This window comes from Cebus imitator, unplaced genomic scaffold, assembly GCF_001604975.1.
Source record: "Cebus imitator isolate Cc_AM_T3 unplaced genomic scaffold, Cebus_imitator-1.0 Scaffold22, whole genome shotgun sequence".
Taxonomy (NCBI): Eukaryota; Metazoa; Chordata; class Mammalia; order Primates; family Cebidae; genus Cebus; species Cebus imitator.
In genome coordinates this window covers 2862687-2887564 of record NW_016107337.1, presented here as the reverse complement: position 1 = coordinate 2887564, position 24878 = coordinate 2862687, and the positions used below count along the sequence as shown (strand labels likewise).

General features: G+C 34.7%; 1 protein-coding gene and 1 long non-coding RNA gene across 2 annotated transcripts in view; one reads left to right on the top strand and one right to left on the bottom strand.

The window, feature by feature from the left end:
- Positions 1-543: 543 nt before the first annotated feature.
- Positions 544-24878, bottom strand: part of LOC108299501 — a 128386-nt gene continuing 104051 nt past the window's right edge. Inside the window, exons 2-3 of the long non-coding RNA XR_001822995.2 lie at positions 3413-3487; positions 544-633 (exon numbers count right to left, since the gene is read on the bottom strand). This is a non-coding gene — a long non-coding RNA (uncharacterized LOC108299501). The remainder of the gene's footprint in view (positions 634-3412; positions 3488-24878) is intronic.
- LOC108299500 (transcription initiation factor TFIID subunit 9-like) lies at positions 23464-24642 on the top strand. The gene has a single exon (XM_017521832.2). It carries the CDS (start codon positions 24155-24157, stop codon positions 24443-24445), a length of 291 nt encoding a protein of 96 aa, XP_017377321.1. The 5' UTR covers positions 23464-24154; the 3' UTR covers positions 24446-24642.

Genomic DNA, 24878 nt, shown 5'->3' with positions numbered 1-24878 from the left:
CTATTATATTGGTCCTGTTTCTCTGGAGAGCTCTGATACTCTATATATTTATAAAAGTAGAAAAAAGAAATTGATAAAAATGCATATTGCCCTTCTACTTATTCTCTCCTACTCCAATTAAAATTTTTGAAAATTCATATAATCTATAGCAATTGTCTAGAAATTGGTGTTTCATTCACTTGCTAATAGCATAGTGACTTAGAAATGTTTACAGAACAACATAAACCTTCCAATCCTTTCTGCTATTCCAATTGCGAGATCAAAAATCAGGTGTGTAACATCAATAAGAAGAGGGTTTATGTGTGACCATCACTCTTGATATGAGGAGGGCACAGGCTCCCTTACAGAGTTATAGCATGTTCTAGTTGTACTTGGAAAGAAATATAATCTTATTTTGTCTATACAGCAAGGGTTGATAAAAAGTTTATACATATGTTGGCTCTATTTTGTGTAGATGGAATGGGATTCCCTGTGAGATATTTTACAACTTTCCTAGAATAGTGAGTATACTCCACAGCTGAGAACAAGTGACATTTAGTTCCTCACATTCCTGTTTCAGATAATTCCTTGCTCTTTTTGCCAGCCAGCTCCCTGAGGTACTCTCTTGTCCCCTTCTACCAGGCTTCTACCACCCTGTAAGTAAGTGACCAAGACCAATAATTTCATGAAAACCTCTTTTGCATATAGCATTTCTTTTTCTAGAGAAATGAGATGCTAAGATGCATAAGATAAGTATACCCACCATTTAAAGGTAATACTTTATTGGGAAGATAGGATCTATACACACAAATCACAATATAAGGGGAGGCATGAGCTAAGAGTGCAAGAAGTACACAGACAAAACTGAAGATTTCTGAGGCATTCAAGATCTAAGAAAGAAATTTTTGGTAGCTAGGCTTATTAAAATTTTAAGAAACACAGGTACTGGTAAAGTTGCTTAATTCTGTTTAGCTCAAACAATGGTAATTGATTCAATGTTTTTGAATGACACGACATAATTTCTTGAATTTCAGCAAGTTTTATATTTGAAATGCTCACATGTCAATTACTCCATTACAGTAGTAGTATACAAGTTCTCTGAAGATCATGCTAGGATTTGTTGTCTTTATATAGAAAGAGCAAAGTACAGCGTCTGTAACTTTAGTATGTTATGAAACCACTCCCTTTCTTTTATCAAAAGTTAAAATTTTGTAATAGCAAAACTTTAAAAAAAAAAACTTTCTTTATGAGAAATATTTATTAAAATAAGAGCAGAAGCAAATTTTGTAGTTATCTCACTCTTTTCTCAAACAGGAAATTCTAGTAGAGAATTATCATTGTAATTAACAGGACAAAGTCTCTTCTTTCCTTTCAGACAGAAGTAGGGAGCATTTTTTTTTTTTTTTTTGCAGAAATGTGTGATGAATCTTAATATGATGGCACCAAGAATCTTTAGAGAATATAAAAAAAAAACTTACTTTGTTGAAGACTGATAAGAATGAAGATAAATCAAGATTTCAAGAAATATTTAGAAATGTAGAACTTATTTATGTTTAATTTTTTGGTGACTCATTTTTCATTTATTTCCTTTATTTGATCACTAGCAATTAACCAGAAGATATAAACGAGTGTAATTAAAAGATGAGTGATTCTTAGCCATTTTTTTATTACTATGAGAATGGCTTGCATGGAATTCTCCTGTACTTTAAGGGTATTTTGTTTTTCAATGTTTAGTTGAAAGTTAGCTATTCATCTGTAGTATGATATAAATGCTTTTCTTCAAGAATTCACTCAATAACAAATACATTTTGAGTACCAATTTAAAATAAAATGGAGATTACAGAGAAAAAATATTGAGAAATATAAACTTTAAAATAATGTAGGTGAGTATACTATATGTGGGCATATACTTATTAAACACTAAGATATAATTGCTACAATTAGAATTTACATATAATCTGAAGATACTTTATTAAAATGCTAAGAGAAAGATAAATATTTTTAAAGTATTATTTCTTTGAACTAATGAAACTTAAATATTAAACAAATGAATTTTCTGAAAAATTTCTATACACACAAATTCCATCTCAAAGTAAATGTTATTTCCTAGTCAACAAATGTGTGTGTGTGTGTGTGTGTGTGTGTGTGTACTGATAATAGAAACAAGGGTTTCTAGCAAGAACTTCATATCAAGAATTTTCCTACATATTTATTATCCAAAATATTATATATATATATGTGTGTATTTTTATATATTTAAAGAAAAGCTTAAGACTCCTTTAAAAGCTTTACTTGCAATAGTTTTAAAGTTAAATATGTTGACAAAATATCCGTTTCCAGGGACATTAATTTCATGGTGAGTATTATGGAAGCCTGGTTTGTTGTCTCATTAAATTTTAGATTGATTTAATATTATCACCCTAAAATAATCATAGAATTCTTTTTATGCTGAGAATTCCCAGTGATACAAAGAAAATATTAAAATGTGTTTTCAATGTGGAAATTAATATTGAGAAGTGATACATCGTCGAAAGCCATAGTAATAACGCCAAAGCAGTAGGATCAAAGCATAGTATGTTAATGCACCACTAAATTGGTAATAAACTTAGAGGAAAAGAGTCTAATAAAAGAATATATCCATCTTAAATATTAATGCATTGTAAAAAGTAATTTGCAAATGTAAAATATAAATTGATAATGTTCATAAACACTCTAATGCAATGTTTCATAAAAATAATGTATTTCTAAGTTTGAAAATTATTATTTTAATGTATAGTAATGAAATAGACAACAAACAAGAAATTATATTAGAGTCCAAAAAGGCAGAAAATACAAAGTAAAGTTGGGGAGAATAATAAGGTGAAAACAAAGAATAACCCATCAGAGAAAAAATAACTAAACCAAAAAATTGCTTTGATATGTTTAATTTTCCATTTAGATTTGGGACTACTATTTTTTTTTTTTATTTCTGAGGAGGAATATGTGTAGGAAATTGTCTTGGAAGAAAATGAACTATGTTTCATCTTGGCTACTTTAAACTGAAAATAATGGTAGGATGCAGTGAGAAAACGAACAAGCACATGTTTAGAATACTTATTCAATTATAAACAATTATATTATTCTTATAGAATTAAATTAATTCTTCATCAGAAGGAATGAGAACAATAATAAAATCTAGAACTTAAGTATAGCTATCTCAAACTGGTCAACTTTCTTTCAAAAATCTAATAGTAACTCATCCAGACTTCTGAAAACATATGTTTAACAATGAAAACCGGTCACTGTGAAGTTGAAGTTACGTTTTTCATTACATTTACATCCTACGTAAATTTGAAAGTTACTGATAATTTTCAAATGCATGCATTCAGTGCCGTTTTACACATGGTACTTTGCATAGAACACACAAAACTGATGTAGCAATACTAGTACTCACCTTGAGACGTAAGCAGGCAGCATTCATTCTTTTTCCCACTCTTTGTGATATTTGTACACCAGTTTTGTACTCGGGCTACAATCAACACATAGAAAAAAGTTAAAAACTGCAATAAGAACATTGAAGCTGCAAGGAAAGCACATCATAAACAATTGGCAAATTTTGGGTTTTGTTGTCTTGCTACTCTGTTTTGATGTCATGAACAGAAAGGTCTATGAATTATTTTAAATGATCTAACCAACTATTAACTACTAATACCTAACTTCTCAGATGACATATTTGCTTTTGGAACTTCTTGTTACCTCTTCACAGTTTGGCTTGTTTGAGTTGTGGAAGCAAAAGAAACTCCATCTTGGATATTAATTAGCCATGTTGGCTTCTGATTAACTCTAGTTCCAAGAAGTCCTCTAAGATTTTCCATTATCTATTGTTCCTTGTGGAAGAGCTGGGACTTAGTCCATTTAGGTGCAATAAATCTTGCAATTAAGTCAAACAACCTTGATGTTATTGTGCTTCAGTTGTCCTATACATCCCTTCTGTGGCACCCCTTCCTTATGGTACATAAGCCCTGTGCCTGGGGGTGATGGGGCAGGAGTCCACCATCTTGTCTTGCCACCACCCAAGACACAGCCAGGCCTTCTATTCTTAAGTCCCTGTTAAATGCTTTTTTCTAAGAAACGGGATTTGTCAGCCTCTGTCTTTGGCCTCTCTCTCAGCTTCTTTTCACTTTAAGGTAGGTTTGTGTAGACCTGCCCACCATGAACCAGAGTTAAAATAGGAATGTCAATACCTACCTAATCTAGGTTTCTGGAATACTAAATGACATGGCACATTTTAAGCAGCTAGTAAAATGTCTAACAAGTATTGAAAGCTTCATAATAAACTTTCCTTCACTTTTTCATACCAGCTGAAGAAGTTTATACTATTTCTTTTTGTCTCAAATACATATTTTACATTTCATAGAGACATGTCTGTTTCCCAACTAGGGTGCTGTGGATCTGGAGTGACATACATTAAATACTTTAAATAATATGTTTACTACCTAGCCCTAGATTTCTGTATTATATGGGAGGAGATTTAGTTCATTTTGTGTCAACATCTGATAATCTTTTCTTTCATCATGTTTTGTACTTATATTTTTATACCAGGAATGCATTATGTGCACATAATTTACAGAAGTGAGCCTAAAATTCATCATGTGAGATGCTTGTAAACATTTCTCAGTGTTGTTATGAGATAATAACATTGACAAATCTACCATTATAGTAACAGTTTCCAGAAAAATTCAAGTTGGCCACAGGAATCTCCACCAAATATGATTTCTATTACTTCTTCCAGGTTGTTGTTGCTGTTCTATTTGCTATGCTATCATACATAAAGATAGCTTGGTCAGTATGCATAAACTTTCTTAAGTTTTACATTTTTAATAAATACATTAAATGAATAGAAATAAATATATATTTGATTTATTGAAAATATGGCTACCTTCTATCATTCAGGATAACCAGAAGCTGAGTATAGTCAGATCTATGAATATCATTTGAATTCTAGCTGTTTGTAAATAAGAAATCATATGCCTAAAAGTACTCAAGATTTTAGTGTTCTTATTTCACATGTATTTAGATAACAGTGACACCTTGTTCAAATATTCTTTGCTTAGTACTGAAACTAACTAAAATTTTGTTCATATGACTTATATCACCAAAATTGGCATGCTAATCTCAGAAAGAAATGAGATGTTGCTAAGTCTATATGTTTAGTTTGGTGGATACAATTCACATTCACTAAAATGAGATGATATTAGTAGATAATAAAAAATCATTGTTCATCAGGGGTTAATTTTTTCTTCCAAAACAAGGCATATCCCACTTTCCGAATTCGCTTAAGAACCCTTTCTGTAATAATCCTTTCTGGCTCCTGGTATTCTAACTCTGACCCAAAAATTCTCTTGATCTAGTTTGCTTTTAGCTGAATATATTGATACTTTTATTATTTATTCAAATGTGCCTGGTTTTCTGGCAGTCCGTGTTTTTAAAAATGCTGCTTTGCTCTGTATCACCCATAAATTGGCAAGTTCCTGGAAGAATATACCTCTGCCCACAGATGAGGTTATTGATGTTAAGGAAGCTGAGTGGGGATGCCAGATGCTATCAGAGGCTGTGGATCAGGAGGCCATTAAACAAGTATATTGTAAAAATGTCTATATAAAGGGCACTTTTAACCCTCTATTATATATTTTATTGATAAGTACTAAGTTTATCTTTTCTCCAGCTTCTGGGAGGAAATCTCTGGCTCAAAGGTAGTAGGTGTGTGGTATGGGAGATGAAAAGAAGTGAGTCCTAAGACAGGAAAACTTAAAGTAAAAGGCTCTTTTCTCAACCATGAAACTGCAGGTACTGACTGCTAAGCTCCAGAATATAAACATCCAGTCTACTAATCTACAGGAAACAGGCCGGATGATCTACCATGAAGTAAATGAGAATCCCGGAATTAAAACCTAAACATTCTGATATGTGAGGTTCTCCAGTGAAAAATCTTAAAGCTACATGTTCATCCTATACAAGCTCACCGTGGACAAGCTCCATCCATGCACAGATTGCTTTCCACTGCCTCATTTGTGAATATGAGTGAACAAAGGTTTCCATATTCATAAGGGAAGTTTGCAACACAAAGTGTAGAAACCAAGGCAAACATTTTTACTAAAGGAATATTAAGGGATAGAGGTAGACATACATTATTTCACTAACAGAGGGAGGTTTCAAAAAGAACAAATGAAACTTTTTGATATGAAGGATATTACCTTATAAATATTTTTTCCTAAAATAAAAGGTTATAAGTTTTGAGGAGAGACAGTACAGCAGAAGCAAACAATTTTCATTTTGTTAAATTTTACTACAATTAAGATGAAATATTATTTTAAAATTTTCTAAAGCAGAAAAAATTTACTGAAATTTGAGAATTAAAAGAACATCTGAGATCACAATAACAACACTAGAAGACAAAAAATAGGAAAAAAATATGCCTTACAAGGTAAAATAGCTTACTTGCAAGGTAAAATAGTTCCTGAACTAGACTTCTAATCCAGTAAACTGGTACTCAAGTATAAGGGTAGAAGGTATATATTTTAGACATGAAAAGTTAAAAAAATAAATGTAGCTCTCATTATTCCTTCCTCAGAAAGCTTCTGAGTATGTATTTCAACAAAACAAATAAATAAATAAATAAAAATTTAATGAGGTATTGGAAAAAGAGGATACCCAACACCTGAAAGAGGTGAAGGTAATTCCAAGGATGACAACTCAACTATGTAACAAATCTATAGCGCAATCTGAGGGGGCTCCAGAATTCCAGGAAAGGCTAGGGGGAAAAAAAAAAGAAATGGCAACAAATAGGTTATTTGAGCCAAAAGGGCTTGTGAAGAACTATATTACCCAAGCATTTTACAGCATGTATAAATTGTGGGATGGCTATGTCAAAAATTCCAAAAGAAAGCAAGTTTTTGTTTTTTTTTTAAGAGTCAATTATTGTCACAGGGAAATAGAAAATATATACAAAAAATAGAGATCAAGATCAGTTAGTAGTATCTTATAATAAAAGCCAGAAAAAATGTCAAAACACTGACTTTACCAAAATAGAAGAGAACATTAGCAAACTATGAATCCAAAATGGTCAAATATCCACAATCTATAAGGAACTTAAAAAATTCAACAACAACAACAAAAATTAAAGACATGTACACATTTTAGAAGACATATAGGCAGCCAGCAAACATATGAAAAGGTGTTCAGTATCACTAATTGTCAGAGATATGCAAATCAAAACCACAATGAGATACCATTGCACACCAGTCAGAATGGCTGTTATTAAAAAGTCAAAAAATAATAGATGTCGGCGAGGCTGCAAAGAAAAGGGGACACTTATAGACTGTTAATAGGAATGTGAATTAGTTCAGCCACTGTGAAAAGCAGTTTGGAGATTTCTCCGAGAACTTACAACAGAGCTACCATTTGACCCAGCAATCTCACTACTGTGTACATATCAAAGGAAAAAAAAAATCACTCTACAAAAAAAGACACATGAACTCCTGTGTTCATTGCAGCACTATTCACAGTAGAGAAGACATGGAATCAACCTAGATGATCAACAATGAACTGCACAAAGAAAATGTAGTACATGTACACCACGGAATACGATACAGCCATAAAACAGAATCATATAATGTCCTTTGCAACAGCATAGATACAGCTGGAGGCCATTATCCTAAGCAAGGATAACACAAGAACAGAAAACCAACTACTACATGTTCTCACTTATAAGTGGGAGATAAACATGGAATTCACATAGACACAAGGAGGGGAACAATAAGTACTGGGGGCCTTCTTGAGGGTGAAGCGTAAGAGGAGGGTGAGGGTAGAAAAGTTACCTATCAGGTCTTATACTCACTATCTGAGTGACAAAATCATTTGTGTACCAAACTCCTGCAACATGCAATTTATCCCTAAAGAAAACCTGCCCATGCACCCTGTAAATCTGAAATAAAGGTTGGAAAGAAAACAAAAAACACAATGTTATTTATTCAGATTTGCAGTATAGCAATTTGGGGACTTTGGGCTGTGTGTAGTGTGGTTGGATAGTGCTGAGATAATATAAAATGCTGATATTAAAAATATGAAAGAAAACACACTGGATATCTTTAGAAGACATTCAAGTAGTTTGCTCTGGACAGAAAAATTGGTAAAACTATGTGATGTATTGCTGACCAGGAATTGTTGGGTTTGTGAAAGGAAATTACTGGTGAGTTGTTGAAACTACACCATGTCAACGCTAATTGATAGCTTATCTTTACAGGTGCAGTTACCCACACCTGCCAGACACAAATGCAAATCAGATTGTTCTCCTACCCCATTTTGTCTGTATTATTTTATGTGAAATGCAGATTTCCCACATTTTTCATTTCCCCATTTTGTTTAAGTAAAAACTGTGTGCTTCTCAATATCCCACCCTTTTCTCTTTAAATTTGGAGAGCTCAAAATCATCTTCAGAGAAAGGCATAGACCTGTCTCTCGGCAAATCCTTAACTTTGGCAAATAAATCTCCAAAAATGACTGACGTTTGTCTCACATTTTCTTCAATTGACAGGTTTCTGTTTTCATAAATTTTTAACACCATTTTTTTCACACCATACATATGTAGCAAACAGCAAAATAATATTTTGAGTTAATAACAGCGAAATAGCGACCAACTTTATGTTTAAAATAATCTTTTAAATTTAACCAAAACAGTCTATAATAGCAGCTCATGGAAATATATCTGCTTTTCTCTTTCTTCCTGCTAAAATACAAATAAAATCAGAGAAAAAACAGCAATGCTCTGACAAATGCCTTGGAATTCCAGGGTCCATAATTCATTAATATTTGAAATGAATAACTTACACATGAGGGGAGTCAAATTTAAACATCTCTAATGGTTCACACATAGACCATAGAAACACAGAAGAAAAGAAAATCACTTAAGATGTTCAAAAATAACCCCAATGTTACAGTCAGTGTCTATGTGGTTGAGTCATGCTTTCCTTTACACTTATCAGCACTCCAGATAAATATCCAGTATTATGTCCTGGATTGTTTATGAAATGTCAAGGGCAGTAGAGATAAAAAGAATACTTGAAAGAGTATATACACTACATGGATTATTGGGGATTAAGTTTTTAAATTAATGTTTCAGGGGAAAAGGAAAGCTTTGAATATTCCCAAAGTACTTAGAAGTTTACCTTTCATAGACAGAAAATAAGCAGTAGATTCTCTATTTCAGTTTATCAGAGACATGGAAAATTTATCACTTAGAATTTTGACTACATGTGTGCACATATTCTTGTATTTCACCTCAATATATGAAAGCATAATGCTAGAAATAACTGGGTGAAGCATGAGTTGTTGGAGGGGGTATGCAAAGGAGGAGGTAAATAAAAATAATATGAAAGGCACAAATTCGGACTCTATTAGACTCTATTTATTTTAGATAGGAATACTGACAGGAATAAGCAACAAACAAGAAACATATAGAAGCTTGTACATATCAAAAGACTTTGAAGTGTATGAGAAAGATTATTACTGAGATGCCCAGAAAATGAATTTCATTAAAAAAAGATACACTATAGTAGAACCTTACAGTGGATCTATTTCTGTTGTCATTCATTCCTACAACAAATCTTTTGAGTACGTATTGTGTTTTTGGCATGATTCCCAGAAAGGACACTATGGTAGTGACCAAAATAGACAAAAATATCCATGCCTTCATGGAACATGCTTTCAAGTATTTCAGATGGACAATAATAAAGATATAGAAGAAAAGTGTATAATATATTAAATGGTGATAAATACAAAGATTATACAAACAAAATAGAAAAATATAAAACGCCAGAGCTGGGCAGTTTGGGTACTTTAGGTAGGGTTACCAGGAAAGACTCCACTGAGCATGTGACTAACTTTTACGTAAAGGCCACTCTTGTAGATGTCCAAGAGTGAAACTTACAAGGTAGAAAAAATACTAAGTGCAAACGTCTTGAGGAAGGAAGTGTTGCCTGTCCTGTTCCAGGCACAGCAAGGAGATCAGGGTGATGGGGCAGGTGAGGAGGGAGAGAGCAGCAGGTGAAGAGGAATCACAGAGGTGGCTGGGAGGCAGATCCCACAAAGCTTTGTGAGTCATGGTAAATACTTTGTCTTTATTTTCCATAAGATAATAGGCTTTGGGGGGCTTAGCCCAGATTTCAATTTTAATGGGACTATTCTATCATCTGTGTTGAGACTAGACTTTATTGAGGCAAAGTAGGTAACAAGGAAACAAATTTTGATACTGTTGTGATATATTCCAGATGAAAGAACTCTGGGCCAATGTCCTGGCAGTGGAGAGGTGAAACAGTTTATACTTCTGGATATATTTTGAAGATTGAGCCAAAAGTAAAATTGTTGATGGAATGAATACGAGGTCATGAACAAACTTAAAAAATTAAAGAGTGTGGCCTGGGCAATTCAAAGACCAAAACTGCCATTTACTAACCAGTAAAGGATTTTGGTGGTAGCTGGTTTAGAGGAATATCAGTATCAGTACCTAAGATTTAAGTGTTTCAAGTTCAAGATGCCAATTAGATGAAGACTCAAGAAGACCTGTCAAGAGGCTTTAAATACATAAATCTGGAACTTGGGGAAGGGATCTAGTGCTGGCTGTTGAGTAAATGAAAATACTAAAATACATGAGTTCTGTGAATTATATAATAATATATAAAGAAAAATTCCTGACTGATGCATACACTAAAATAGTGAGAGTTACAAGGCAAGAAGTTAATAAATAATGGACACAACCTGATGGTTATTTATTTATTTATTTATTTATTTTTGGAAGGGTCTCACTTTATCACCCAGGCTGCCAGGCTGGAGTGCAGTGGCTCACTGTAGCCTCAACCTCACAGGCTCAAGCAATCCTCTCAGCTAGCTTCCCGAGTAGCTGGGATAACAGGTGTGTGCCACCATTCCTGGCTAATGTTTTTTTAATGGGGTCTCATTATGTTGCCCATGTTAGCCTCAAACTCCTGACCTCAAGTGATCCTCCTGCCTCAGCCTACCAAAGTACTGGAATTGTAGACATGAGCCACGGTGCCTGGCCTACCTGATATTTTTAAGTGGTTAACGATTTCTTTTTCAGCTTTTATTTTAGGTTCAGGGTTACAGATTTTGATCGACTTACGACCTATGCAACTTACAACCATTCGACTTTATGACCACAATCGCTAGCCACGACTGCTCCATGTCTGGCAGTGCAAATGTTGCTCAGCTGCATGGACGACAGTGCGGACCAGCTTCTGGCAGCACTACCATCTCCACGTGCACAATTTCAACTATTATCCCAGGGTCGGTACAGCAATTTGTGTTTTGTGTCTTGGATATTTTTCATCAAACCCCTCCCAAGATGTCTACCAAGAGGAAATTGTCTTTGTCTACGCCTCAGCCTGCCAAGAAGGAAAGAAAGGCCACCGATCTCAACACGAAAATGAAGGTAATTAGGCAGTACGAAGGAGGAAAGAAAGTGAATGTGATCGCACCTGATACGAAGTTATCACACTCGACTGTGTCGACGATTTTGAAAGATAAAGAAGGAATTCGTGAAGCTGTGAAAGGTTCTGCACCCATGCGATCAACAGTTATAACAAAGCAACAAAGCAGGCCCATCCACGAAATGGAGAAATTGCTATATATTTGGATGGAAGATCAAATTCAAAAACGGCCAATAAAATGTTTCATACATGTTTATATATTTTGATATGTTTTGCAATTGGGAAAATGTTTCCTATGGTATTTTTTACACTTGTATTTTGTATTTTTGTATGCACCTGTATTTTGTAATTTTGTACGTTTTGCAAATATTAAACCAGTTGTACTGGTAATGCAGTGTTTTACCTAAACTTGACGAATGTAAAAATAAGAAACAAAATGGTGTAGAGATGATACAAATGGCATAAAATGACCAAAGAAAATTATGATATATAACAATATGAAAGAAAATTATGATAAAATATGACTTAAAGATTTTTATAACATCATTTCACAGTACTGTACATATAGCCTCCTCAACTTACGACCAAATCATGTTACAACCAGTCTGTCGGAACCAATCGTGGTCGTAAGTCGAGCACTAGCTGTACATGTGCAGGTTTGTTATATAAGTAAATTGTTTGTCACAGAGGTCGGTCTACAGATTATTTCATCCTGCAGGTAACAAGCATAATACCCGATAGGCAGTTTTTCAGTCCTCTCCCTCTTGCTGCTATTCAACCTCAAGCAGACCCTGGTGTCTGCTGTTTCTCTCTTTGTGTCCATGTGTTCTCATCATTTATCTCCTACTTATAAGTTACAACATGCAGGATTTGGTTTTCTTCACCTGTATTAGTTTGCTTAGGATAGTGGCATCCAGCTACGTTCATGTTGTGACAAAGAACATGATCTCATTCTTTGATATTGCTGCTTAGTATTCCATGGTGTATATGTACCACATTTTCTTTTTCCAGTCTACAATTGACGGGCATTTGCTATTGTGAATAGTGCTAAGATGAACAAACACCATGCATGTTTCTTTTATTATTATTTTACTTTAAGTTCTGGGGTACACGTGCAGATCCTGCAGGATTGTTACATAGGTATACACATGCCATGGTGGTTTTCTGTCTCCATCCCCCACGTCGCCTATGTTAGGTATTTCTCCTAATGTTATCCCTCCCCAATCTCCCCACCCCATGCTATCCCTCCCCTATTCCCCACCCCCAAACAGATCCCAGTGTGTGATGTTCTCTGTCCTGTGTCCATGCATTCTCATTGTTCAACTTCCACTTATGAGTGAGAACATGCAGTGTTTGGTTTTCTGTTCTTGTGTCAGTTTGCTGAGAATGATTTCCAGCTTTATCCATGTCCCTGCAAAGGACATGAACTCATCCTTTCTTTAATGGCTGTGTAGTATTCCATGGTGTATATGTGACACATTTTCTTTATCCAGTCTATCTTTGATGGGCGTGAGCCATAGCACCTGGCCTGTTTGCCCACTTTCTTCTAGATTGTGTTTCGCCTCTTAATTTATTCAAGTTCTTTATAGAACCTGGATATCAGATCTTTGTCAGATGGATAGTTTACAAATATTTTCTCCCAATCTGTAGCCTGTTTATTTATGCTGGTGGGAGTTTCTTTTACTCCATAGAAGCTCTTTAGTTTAACTAGGTTCCACTTGTCTATCATTGTTTTTGTTGCAATTACTTTTGCCATCTTCATTATGAAAATTTTTTTTACTAGGCCCTATATCCAGAATGGTATTTACTGGGTTATCTTTCAGGATTTTTATAGTTTTAGGTTTTACACTTTAATGCACCTTGAGTTGATTTTTGAATATGTAGAAAGGAAGGGGTCCAGTTTCAATCTTCTGAATATGGCTCACCAGTTATCCCAGTATCATTTACTGAAGAGAGATTCCTTTTTCTGTTGCTTCTTTTTGTTGACTTTGTCAAAGATCAGATGGTTGTAGGGGTGAGGCATTATTTCTGGGCTCTTTATTCTATTTAATTGGTCAATGTGTCTGTTTTTGTACCACTGGTATTGTTTTTGATGTAATTACAGCAGTGGTACCAGTGGTACAAAAACAGACACATTGACCAATTAAATAGAATAAAGAGCCCAGAAATAAACTTTCTGCTATAGTTTGAAGTTAGGTCATGTGATGCCTCCAGTTTCATTCTCTTGCTTAGGATTCCTTGGATATTTGGGCTCTGTTTTGGTTCCATATGAATTTTACAATAGTTTGGGCTCTTTCTGGTTCCATATGAATTTTAAAATCGTTTCTTCTAATTCTGTGAAGAATGTCAGAGCTTAATAAGAACAACACTGAATCTGTAAATTGCCTTGACTAGTAAAACCTAAATGGTTAATATTTTCAATGAGTACTTCGCAAAAAAAAGATATTCAAAACATCAAACAAGAAATGTACACAATATCAATAGTTACCAAAGAATTAAAACTGCTACATTATAGCAATAGCTATCCACCAAAATAGCTGAAATTTAAAAAGCTGGCACTATCAAGCATGGTGAGAATGTGAAGCAACTGAAACCATCATACACTGAAAATGGGAATGTAAAATGATGCGTCACACGCAGCCATTCTAGAAAACTATTTGTTATGATGCAACAGATTGAATATTTCATGGCCAAGTAATTTCATTTTGAAGTATATATTCTACCGAACTCAGTACATGTGTGGACAAAAGACATGTGCAAGGATATTTATTACAACATTGTTTATAAGAGTCTCAAACTATAAAGAAGCCAATTGTTCATCTATAGTAAAATAGATAAATAATGGATGTAATGTACCTAAGATGGAATACCATATAACTGAAAATATTACTAGATATAATAAATAACATTGATCAAGCTCACAAATGTGATTCAGTGTTAGATAATTCAGACACAGATGAAAATACAGTGTGTGACTCCATTTATATGGAAATGAAAAGTGGAAAAATTAATATATATCATTAGAAATAAAGAGAGAGTTTACCTTTGGGGGCAAGGAAGAGGTAGCTATTAGGAGAAGCCATGGAGGTGGCTGCTGTGGTGCTAAATAATGTTCTGTTGTTTGGTCATTGTCATAGAGTATGTTCATAGTGTGAGAATTTGTTGACTCCACCATTAGGTATGTGCTTCTTTATCTATACATATTATACTTCTATAAAAATGTTTATTTCAAAACATGTCAGAGATACTTGAAAAAAATCCAAATGAGATAGAAAAATGTGATTCCTGAGATTAGAAACTCTGAAAATTTAAATAGTTGACTGATCCTACCTAAAGAGAGAATCTTAGAACCAGAGAATCGATAAGAATAGTCAGTCAAACAGATGCAAAAAGTCAGTTTGGTAAAAGATATAACTGTAAAAAAAGAAAATCTGCTTATCTTTGCAGGATCATTAAGGGAGAAAACAGAGACGAAGAGAAAAATATTTCAAGAGTTAATAGTTGAGAGTTTTCTAGAATGGATAAAAATACAATGATAAGATTCAGACAGCACAACAAATCTCAAGCATGATAAATAAAAAGAAATCCTTAACTGCAGACCTCATAGTCAAATTGCAGAACACCAGAAATAGAGACAATCTTTAAATGCATGCAGAAAATAGAGGTAAGTTACTCACAGAGTAGGGACATCAAATTGACAGTAACAACAAACACCAGAACAGAGGTAAATAATATCTTTAAAAGAGGAGAAAAAAAATAGCTGTCTAATGAAAATTCTATATGAAATGAAAACTATCTCTCAAAAATTAGTTTAAGGAAAAATATAGAAGGGAAGAGCTGACAGTACAGTAATCTATAATCAATCTAGCACCAGTACTGGTACAGCTGTTAAACGTTATGTGTCTCTTGAAATGAAGAATGATAAACTACACGATATAACCTATAATGTATTCAGAATTGAATTTTTCAAGGCTTTATTTCTAAAAGTATATTGAAAATAAAGGAGAGTAAAGAATAAAGCAAATAATACCAAATAATAATAAAGTTAATAATTTATCCATATCTTTATGTATTTATTATATTTCAAAGTTATTTTATTTTTGAATTGGAAAAAGTAGTCCTTTCTCCCATTGATTCCATAAAATTATAAATATCATATTCACTTAGAAAAAAAATGTCCGAAATAAAGAAAAAATAAAATTTCAGGTACCAACTAATTTGCAGTGATACTCACTTTTGGACATAGCTAAATTGAGTAGCTGTTTTTACACAGGAGGTGAGTTTCTATTTTTAGAGAGCTGGTATACCAAGCTTGTGCCTTAAGTAAATGTCTAGTCACGTGCAGACTGTCCCATAGTTAGAGACACAAAGACAAGTGTATTTTCTGTGTCCTGAAAGGAAGGCCTAAGAAATGTATGGGACTAACCTTCTAAAGAAACACACACCAAGATAAGATGTACTAAATGGAAGTGAGGCAAGATAATCATACATTATGTTCCAGTCTAGATTAGATGGGAGTTATCTCCTTGGTAAGACTATCCAATTGAGTAGATAGAGTAGGCATTGTTTGATTGAACCATGAGTGTTTCTGCTAGACTCAAAATTTTGTAAGGCTATATCTCAAGCTGCGAAAGGCTTCCAGATAAAAAGTAGATGAATATGCTAAAAAAGCTAATATCTGGTCCATAAGACAAAGGGTAAAGAAGGCACTGAAATGCAGCAAATGGTGCTAAGCCCTGTGGAGAAAAAAAGGATTAATTTAAGAATTTTGTTAATTCTTAGAAATGCAGATAAGACCTCCTGAAATGACATTTATAATAGCACAGGTAAATAAAATATCAGAAGCACTGCTCACTTAAGCAGAAAAGGATTCAAATAGCACCCTGTGGCTGAAGACTTAGTGGAGCACACTGAAAAAGAGATCAGGCTATACTAGCTCTTTTTTGGGTCCATGTGAATTTTAAAATAGTTTATTCTTATTCTGTGAGGAATGCCAATGATAGTTTAATGGGAATTGCATTGAATCTATAAATTACTTTGGGCACTATGGCCATTTTCACAATATTGATTATTCCTGTCCATAAGCATGTAATATTTTTCCATTTTTTGTGTGTCCTCTCTGATTTCCTTGGGCAGTGGTTCGTAGTTCACAAGACAAGCAAAAAGGACAAAGTTGGATGCATCAGACTACTGGACTACAGTCCTAAGCAAAAAGAAAAAAACTGGAGGCATCAAACAGCTGAACTTCAAACTATATTACAATACCAAAATAACCCAATCAGCATGGTACTGGTACAGAAACAGACAAATAAACCAATGGAACAGAATAGAGAACTCAGAAATAAAACCGCTCATCTACAACCATATAATCTTTGACAAACTTGACAAAAACAAGCAATGGGAAAACGATTCTCTGTTTAATAAATGGTACAGGGAGAATTGGTCAGCCATAGGCAGAAAATTGAGACTAGACCCCTTTCTTAAATATTATACAAAAACTAACTCAAGATGGATTAAAGACATAAATGTAAAATTCAAAACTATAAAAACTTTAGAAGAAAATCTAGGCAATATCATTAAGGACATAGGCATTGGCAAAGATTTCTTGAAGGAACAGTCAAAAGCAATTGCAACAAAAGCAAAAATTAACAAATGGGATCTAATTAAACTAAAGAGCTTCTGCACAGCAAAATAAATTATCATCAGAGCAAACAGGCAATAGACAGATTGGGAGAAAATTTTTGCAATCTTTCTGTCTGACACAGGTCTAATACCCACAGTTTAAAAGGAAGTAAACAAATTTACAAGAAAAAAACCCAAACAACTCCATTAAAAAGTGGGCAAAGGACATGAACACTTATCAAAAGAAGACATTCATGTGGCTAACAAACATGAAAAAAGCTCAACACCACTCATCATTACAAAAATGCAAATCAATATCAATGAGATACCATCTCATGACAGTCAAAATGCCAATTATTAAAAAGTCAAGAAACAACAGATGCTTAGGGACATTGTGAAGAAATAGGAATGCTTTTACACTGTTGGTGGAAATGTAAATTGACTCAACAATTATGGAAGACGATGTGGCAATTCCTCAAAATCTAGAACCAGAAATACCATTTGACCCATCAGTCCCATTACTGAGTATATACCCAAAGGAATATAAATCATGCTATTATGAAGATACAGGCACATGTATGTTTTATGAAGCACTATGCACAATAGCAAAGACATGGAATCAATCCAAATGCCCATCAATGATAGACAGGATAAAGAAAATGTGGTACCTATAAACCATGGAATACTTGTCTATAATAGGCAAAATAGGAATAGGAAAAATGTCTATAATACTTGTCTGTAATAGGCAAAATAGGAATGGGCAAAATGTCTACAATGTTCTTAGCTGCATGTTTGTCCTTCTGCTAACCAATGACTTTTGCACTTTGAATTCATGAGCAAGTTTCTAGAAGAGTGACCCACAAAAGATGAAAACACAACTGATTAAGAAAAATTAAATTTAAATTACAGTAATAAGACCTATAGATTTTGTCAGACATTGTTGGATAGAAACACTTATTTCTATTTAAACGTCCTTTTTTGTTCACATCCTATTACCAATTCATACAACTAGAAAGCAAACACGGACAAGAGACCTAAACTAAAAATCTATACTGAAAAGTGCTTCTCTTTATAATTTATAGCTCTATGACAAAACACTACTAATAAGAACTCTCACTGATGACTTCTAGCTGGTGATTTGCCCAGAAACAATTTAAATAGCTTGTCTGTAGAGCTGATAGTGTTGTAGTTACTATAAGATACCTTACACATCTTTGAAAAATCTATATGCGACAATAAACTGAAGCTGAGAAGGCCATTCACACTTTCCTGGCATTGGAGCGAGTAGGATGACACTTTACAACCCTGCATTGATCACTCATTATATGTATGTTATCCTTGAAAAAGGTCATGACCATGGAAAAGTTGCTCTCTTCAGCAGAGAGAGGGCAATCCCTGGAGATGGCTGGCTGTAGAGATGTCTGCTGACCTCACTCTCAACAGCGGGGAGCCTTAAATGGGTTTCTGGGTGGCACTGCAAAAAGTGTACTACACTATGCACAATTAAAAAATGTTGAAGTAAAACCTCACTGCCAGTGCTAATGTCTCTGACACAATGAAAGGAGTGCCAGTGAGTCCACGTACTACTAACTCCTCACATTACTTCTTCTACCGGCAATCTTCTTAAGGAGTAAAAATTAAGTAATATACAGGTGTATTAGTCAGGGTTCTCTAGAGAAACAGAACTAATAGGATAAATATATATATATAAAGGGGAGTTTATTAAGTCTTAACTCACATGATCACAGGGTCACACAATAGGCCCTGTGCAAGCTGAAAAGCAAAGAGAGCCAGTCCAAGGGCTAAAACTGAAGAACCTGGAGTCTGATGTTAAAAGGCAGGCAGCATCCAGCACCAGAGAAAGATGTAGGATTGTAGGCTGAGCCATTCTAGCCTTTTCATGGTTTTTTGCCTGCTTTATATTCACTGGCAGCTGATTAGATGGTGCCCATCTTGATTAAGGGTGGGTCTGCCTTTCCCAGCCCACTGACTCAAATGTTAATTTCCCTTAGCAACACTCTCACAGACACACCCAGAATCAATACTTTTCGTCCTTCAACCCAATCAAACTGACACTCAGTATTAACCATTACAGCAAGTCTTCAATTCTAGTTGCAAAATTTCCAGAGGCCAGCAAGAAGGAAAAAAAAAAAAAAAAAACAAAAAAAAAAAAAAACTTGAAAAAAAAAAAAAAAAAAAAAAAAAAAAAAAAAAAAAAAAAAAAAAAAAAAAAAAAAGGAAAAAGAAAAAATTAATCCAGAATGTCATTGTCATAGTAGTAAATTTGAGTAAGCACATGGAGACCTTTTGAGTATTCAAAGACCTTGTATATTCTTATTTAAATGTCCACACAAATGATTTAAAAAAAAAAACATTTTTGTAGATATGAGATCTCACTGTGGTGCTCAGGCTGATCTCAAACGCCTGGCTTCAAGCAATCCTCCCACCTCTGCCTCCAAAGTACTTGGATTATAGACATGAGCCGCCATTCCAAGCTGGTAGCAGTAAACTTTTCAGTATTGCCACTAGTAAGCGGGTTTTTGTCAATATTTGTCCCTCGTACTAATGTGCCAAGTAGATGTTCAGGGCACATCTGCTTTCACCGTGTCACCATGAGTACCGTGAAGAGTGTTAGGAGCCTCTAATCTGCAAGGATGAATGCTGCATTGGCTGCCTGCTATCAGGATTCTGTTGTGTGAAATGGTCACCTACAAAAATTCTATGTGCATAGCAATTTACTTTTTTATATGTCAAGTAACTATTTGTAAAAGTTATACTCCCAAATTATTACAATGATTGCAAATATGTTTTTCATGTTTCAATGTCTGAATAAAAACTGTTTACCACTGTTAAAAAAATCAAATAAATATCCACATAATAGCTATAACAAACTGATCTCGCCTAAGACACTGTTTCTCATGCAAATGAAAATTTAATCACACTTAACCTCCCTCAAAAAAGGTGATTTGATATTTATTAATATTTTAATTATTTTCAAGCTTCATTGAGGTATAATTGTTATATCAAAATATTGAATGTGTCTAATGTATACATTTGATGAGTTTATACACATGCATCTACCTAGGATACCATCATAGTAAAAATTTCTTCTGTGTATGTGTGTGTGTGTGTCATTGGTTGAGTTTGTGGTAAAAGCATTTAACATAAGACCTATTTTTTTTTTTTTTTTTTTTTTTTTTTTTTTGCTACAAAATCTTGCTCTGTCACCCAGGCTGGAGTGCAGTGGCACAATCTCGGCTCACTGCAACCTCTGCCTCCTGGGTTCAAGCGATTCCCCTGCCTCAGCCTCTCCAGTCGCTGCGATTATAGGCATATAGCCGCCATGCCCAGCTAATTTTTATATTTTTTAGTAGAGACAGGGTTTTGCCATATTGGCCAGGCTGGTCTCAAACTCCTGACCTCAGGTTATCCTAAAGTGCTAAGATTACAGGCGTAAGCCACTGAACCAGGCCCTTAACATATTTTGAAGTATATGATATCATATTGTTAACTATTTCAGACTGTCATTCATTTCTCTTCTTAGTTAAAATCTTATTTATAGTTTTTAGAAATTTATACTTAAGGTATAAAGTCAGCTATTCCTGTAACTAGTAAAAATTTCCTAGTCTAAGTTTTTTAGAAAATATATATAATTTTAGAAAGTAATTTTTTTTTCCAGAAAATACACTATACAATGGAAGCCTGTAGTGGCAATAACCAGGTCAGACTGATGAGTGGCAATTTGTATTAAGCATGTCATCCATGTTCCTTATAACCACACAATTTTTAAAGCAAGTGTTTTGCTGACTGCCACAGAACATGTCACCTTGTCTACCTGACTTTTAATGTCTTCTTTGCAAAGGTGTTTTGCTCAGAATGGCTAGAACTCAAAGACATTATGCTAAATGAAATAAGCCAGACACAGAAAGACAAATTTCACATGTTCTCACTCATTTGTGGGAGCAAGAAATTCAAACAATTGAACTCATGGAGATAGAGAGTAATATGATGGTTATCAGAGAAAGGGAGGGCTAGTCGAGGAGAGGGAAAGAAATGGGAATAGTTATGGATTTGAGATATAGTTGTATAGCATGAGTAAGATCTAGTATTTGATAGCACAACAAGGTGGCAATCGATAATAATTTATTGGACATCTAAATATAACTAAAAGAGTATATTTGCAAAGTGTGTAATGCAAAGAAATGATAGATGCTTTAGTTGATGGATAACCCATTTGCCCTGATGTGACTATTACACATTGTATGTCTGTATCAAATTATCTCATGTACCTCATAAATATGTACACTTACAAAGTATCTACAAAAATTAAAAAGAAAAAGCATACTAGCATTCTAAGTCCATTCTGAGAAGTTCAATCATATACTTTTTGATCAAATATTTTCATTATTCATCCTCCAAGCTTTCCCGCCCCCCAATCCCTGTTAATAGGTCAAAATATTTAGCTTCTGAGCAGAATAAGTGTATTTCCTTACCTTAGAACACCTATCTTTCCAGTCAATGAAATTTGGCCTGCTATTAGATATTTTCTGCACAGGAAAGATTTGTTTACTCCACTATAGTTTAAGGGACCACTCTCTGTGTCTTTACAGAGCTACAGTATTTATCTCCCTATGGCTGCTAATATATCACTTAGAGTCATCAGTCAACAAGTTTCACTTATATATCAGGTCATAAAATGTTTTCCATGAAGCTAAAATATGAATCATGTGAGAGAAGGCAGTGAAGTTGACATACCAGCATTTAAGACCTCAGGACATTTCCAGTAACAGTCCAAAGACATAAATCCATGTGGAGGTGAAGTGCTAATATACTTGATTTCATGATTTGTTGGATTGGGAAACCTTGGGTCATATGGTGACCAGGGTCAGGTTAAGGTTTCTATAAAAACACAGAAGGAAACCAGAAATTGCCTCTAAAAATCAAGATACTTATCTGCTCAACAAGATTTGGCTTTGGTAAAACAAAACAAAACAAAATAGCCAATAGCAACAATAAAATCCTAGTTCTTCTTCTGTAATTAATCTATCTAAGCTTGCTTCAGAATGTGTATGTAATAATTTTTACACACATTAAGTTATAAAATTAGATCCTCAAAATGAAGTCCCCTTTATGTTTGTACTTCAGCCTTAATCAGCTTAAAATTATTACAGCTTCCAAGCTAGAGTTCACATAGGAAATGGAACAGAGAAAGTTGGTATATGTAGACTCCAAAACTAAAAGATAATCATCAGGGTTTGCTTGTTTCATACTTGAAGACGATATAAGATGTAGGATATATCTTTTACTTTGAAGAGGCACTCAGAAAATAATTTACATGATAATTATAACAATTCAGGAGACTGAATTTTTATTTGGTTTATCTCCCTTCCTCAGGCACCAAAGTAACTTACCAAGGAATCTAAAATACCAGTGACTTCCTACCAACCTAGATATATCATCTTAAATAATCAGTACAGTGACCTAATGGGATATCCTGTGATAACAGTTTCTTTGAACAAAATTGTTATGAATCTAGAGAGCTGATATAAGCCTCAGCCAATATTGTAGGTATATTGTTGCCAATTAGAAAATAAACACATACAAGTGCTGCCAGCATTCCCTCATTAAGGAATAGAAAAATAGTACTTGCCAGATCAGTGGCTGTATACCCAGGTAGAGGTAGGTAGATTAACCCCAGTCAAAGATGATTTGTGTTGCTGTGGTCATGGTTGTGCAAATAAGCAGGACCCTGTTGGGCTTCCCAGGTCCTTAAAGTCTCATCAGTTTCCACTACAGATTGTCACGGTTTAAATTTTGTGGCTACCTGTCTGGGCCCATTCCCAATTATAATAACGATGCCCACTGGGACTTTAGATGATAGCTGCTACAGTTCAACATGCTACTCTGGAAGTCCATCCTCCCCACTAAAAACAGGAATCTCATTTAGGAACAGTACTTCAGATCATAGGCTGAAGGAAACAGTTACTGTAATGAGTTTCCATTGCTGAGGTTGGTGTTACACTCTCTCATGTATTGTCAATGACATGATCCAGGAATTGTTTTCTAGGACTTACTGTGTGACATGGTAGAGTGTGAATCAGCATGTCACAAATGAAAAATCTGCTCTAATTTTCCTATCTCTGTAAGTCATTGAATTCTTTCTTCTATTGTATTCTAAGAAATATGTGGGGTCTCAATTTCATTTAGCAAAGACTGCCGATGAGTTCAAGATTCAGTCGAGCAGCCAAATAATGTTTATAATCTCTTGTTAGAGTTCTATTAGCAGATCAAATGGAAATTCTGGATGTTAGACAGTGCACATTCCAAACTTTAGCAATTGGGAATTAAGGAGTAACTAATAAAAAATAAATTTAGAGTAGTGCAAAGGGCGCTTGAGCGAGGTGATCGAAGCAGTCGCAGCGAGGACCATGTTGCTTCCGAACATCCTGCTCACCGGTATACCAGGGGTTGGAAAAACCACACTAGGCAAAGAACTTGCATCAAAATCAGGACTGAGATACATTAATGTGGGTGATTTAGCTCAAGAAGTCTGATCATTGGATATCATGGAGTCTGGCAAGATGGCTTCTCCCAAGAACATGCCGAAAGATGCACAGATGATGGCACAAATCCTGAAGGATATGGGGATTACAGAATATGAGCCAAGAGTTATAAATCAGATGTTGGAGTTTGCATTCCGATATGTGACCACAATTCTAGATGATGCAAAAATTTATTAAAGCCATGCTAAGAAAGCTACTGTTGATGCAGATGATGTGCGATTGGCAATCCAGTGCCGCGCTGACCAGTCTTTTACTTCTCCTCCCCTAAGAGATTTTTTATTAGATATTGCAAGGCAAAGAAATCAAATGCCTTTGCCATTAATCAAGCCATATTCAGGTCCTAGGTTGCCACCTGATAGGTATTGCTTAACAGCTCCAAACTATAGGCTGAAATCTTTATAGAAAAAGGCATCAACTTCTGCAGGAAGAATAACAATCCCGCGGTTAAGTGTTGGTTCAGTTACTAGCAGACCAAGTACTCCCACACTAGGCACACCAACCCCACAGACCATGTCTGTTTCAACTAAAGTGGGGACTCCCATGTCCCTCACGGGACAAAGGTTTACAGTACAGATGCCTACATCGCAGTCTCCAGCTGTAAAAGTTTCAATTCCTGCAACTTCAGCAGTTCAGGATGTTCTCATTAATCCATCATTAATTGGGTCCAAAAACATTCTTATTACCACTAATATGGTGTCATCACAAAATACTGCCAATGAATCATCAAATGCATTGAAAAGAAAACATGAAGATGATGATGATGATGATGATGATGATGACGACGACTATGATAATTTGTAATCTAGCCTTGCTGCATGTAACATGTGTACTTGGTCTTGAATTTATTGTACTGATATTAAACATGCATGCTGGATGTTTTCAAGTTGTGTTTTAGAAAACTTTAATAATATTTAATGAGTAAATACAATTACCATATTTTTCAATTTAAATGAACGTTCAGCCTTAAAAATGTAAGAAAAATAAAGTTGTCATTCATTAACTTGAAAATAAATAAATAAATAAATAAATAAATTTAGAGCCGGGAGCGGTGGCTCACGCCTATAATCCCAGCACTTTGGGAGGCCGAGGCGGGTGGATCACGAGGTCAAGAGATCGAGACTATCCTGGTCAACATGGTGAAACCCCGTCTCTACTAAAAATACAAAAAATTAGCTGGGCATGGTGGCGAGTGCCTGTAATCCCAGCTACTCAGGAGGCTGAGTCAGGAGAATTG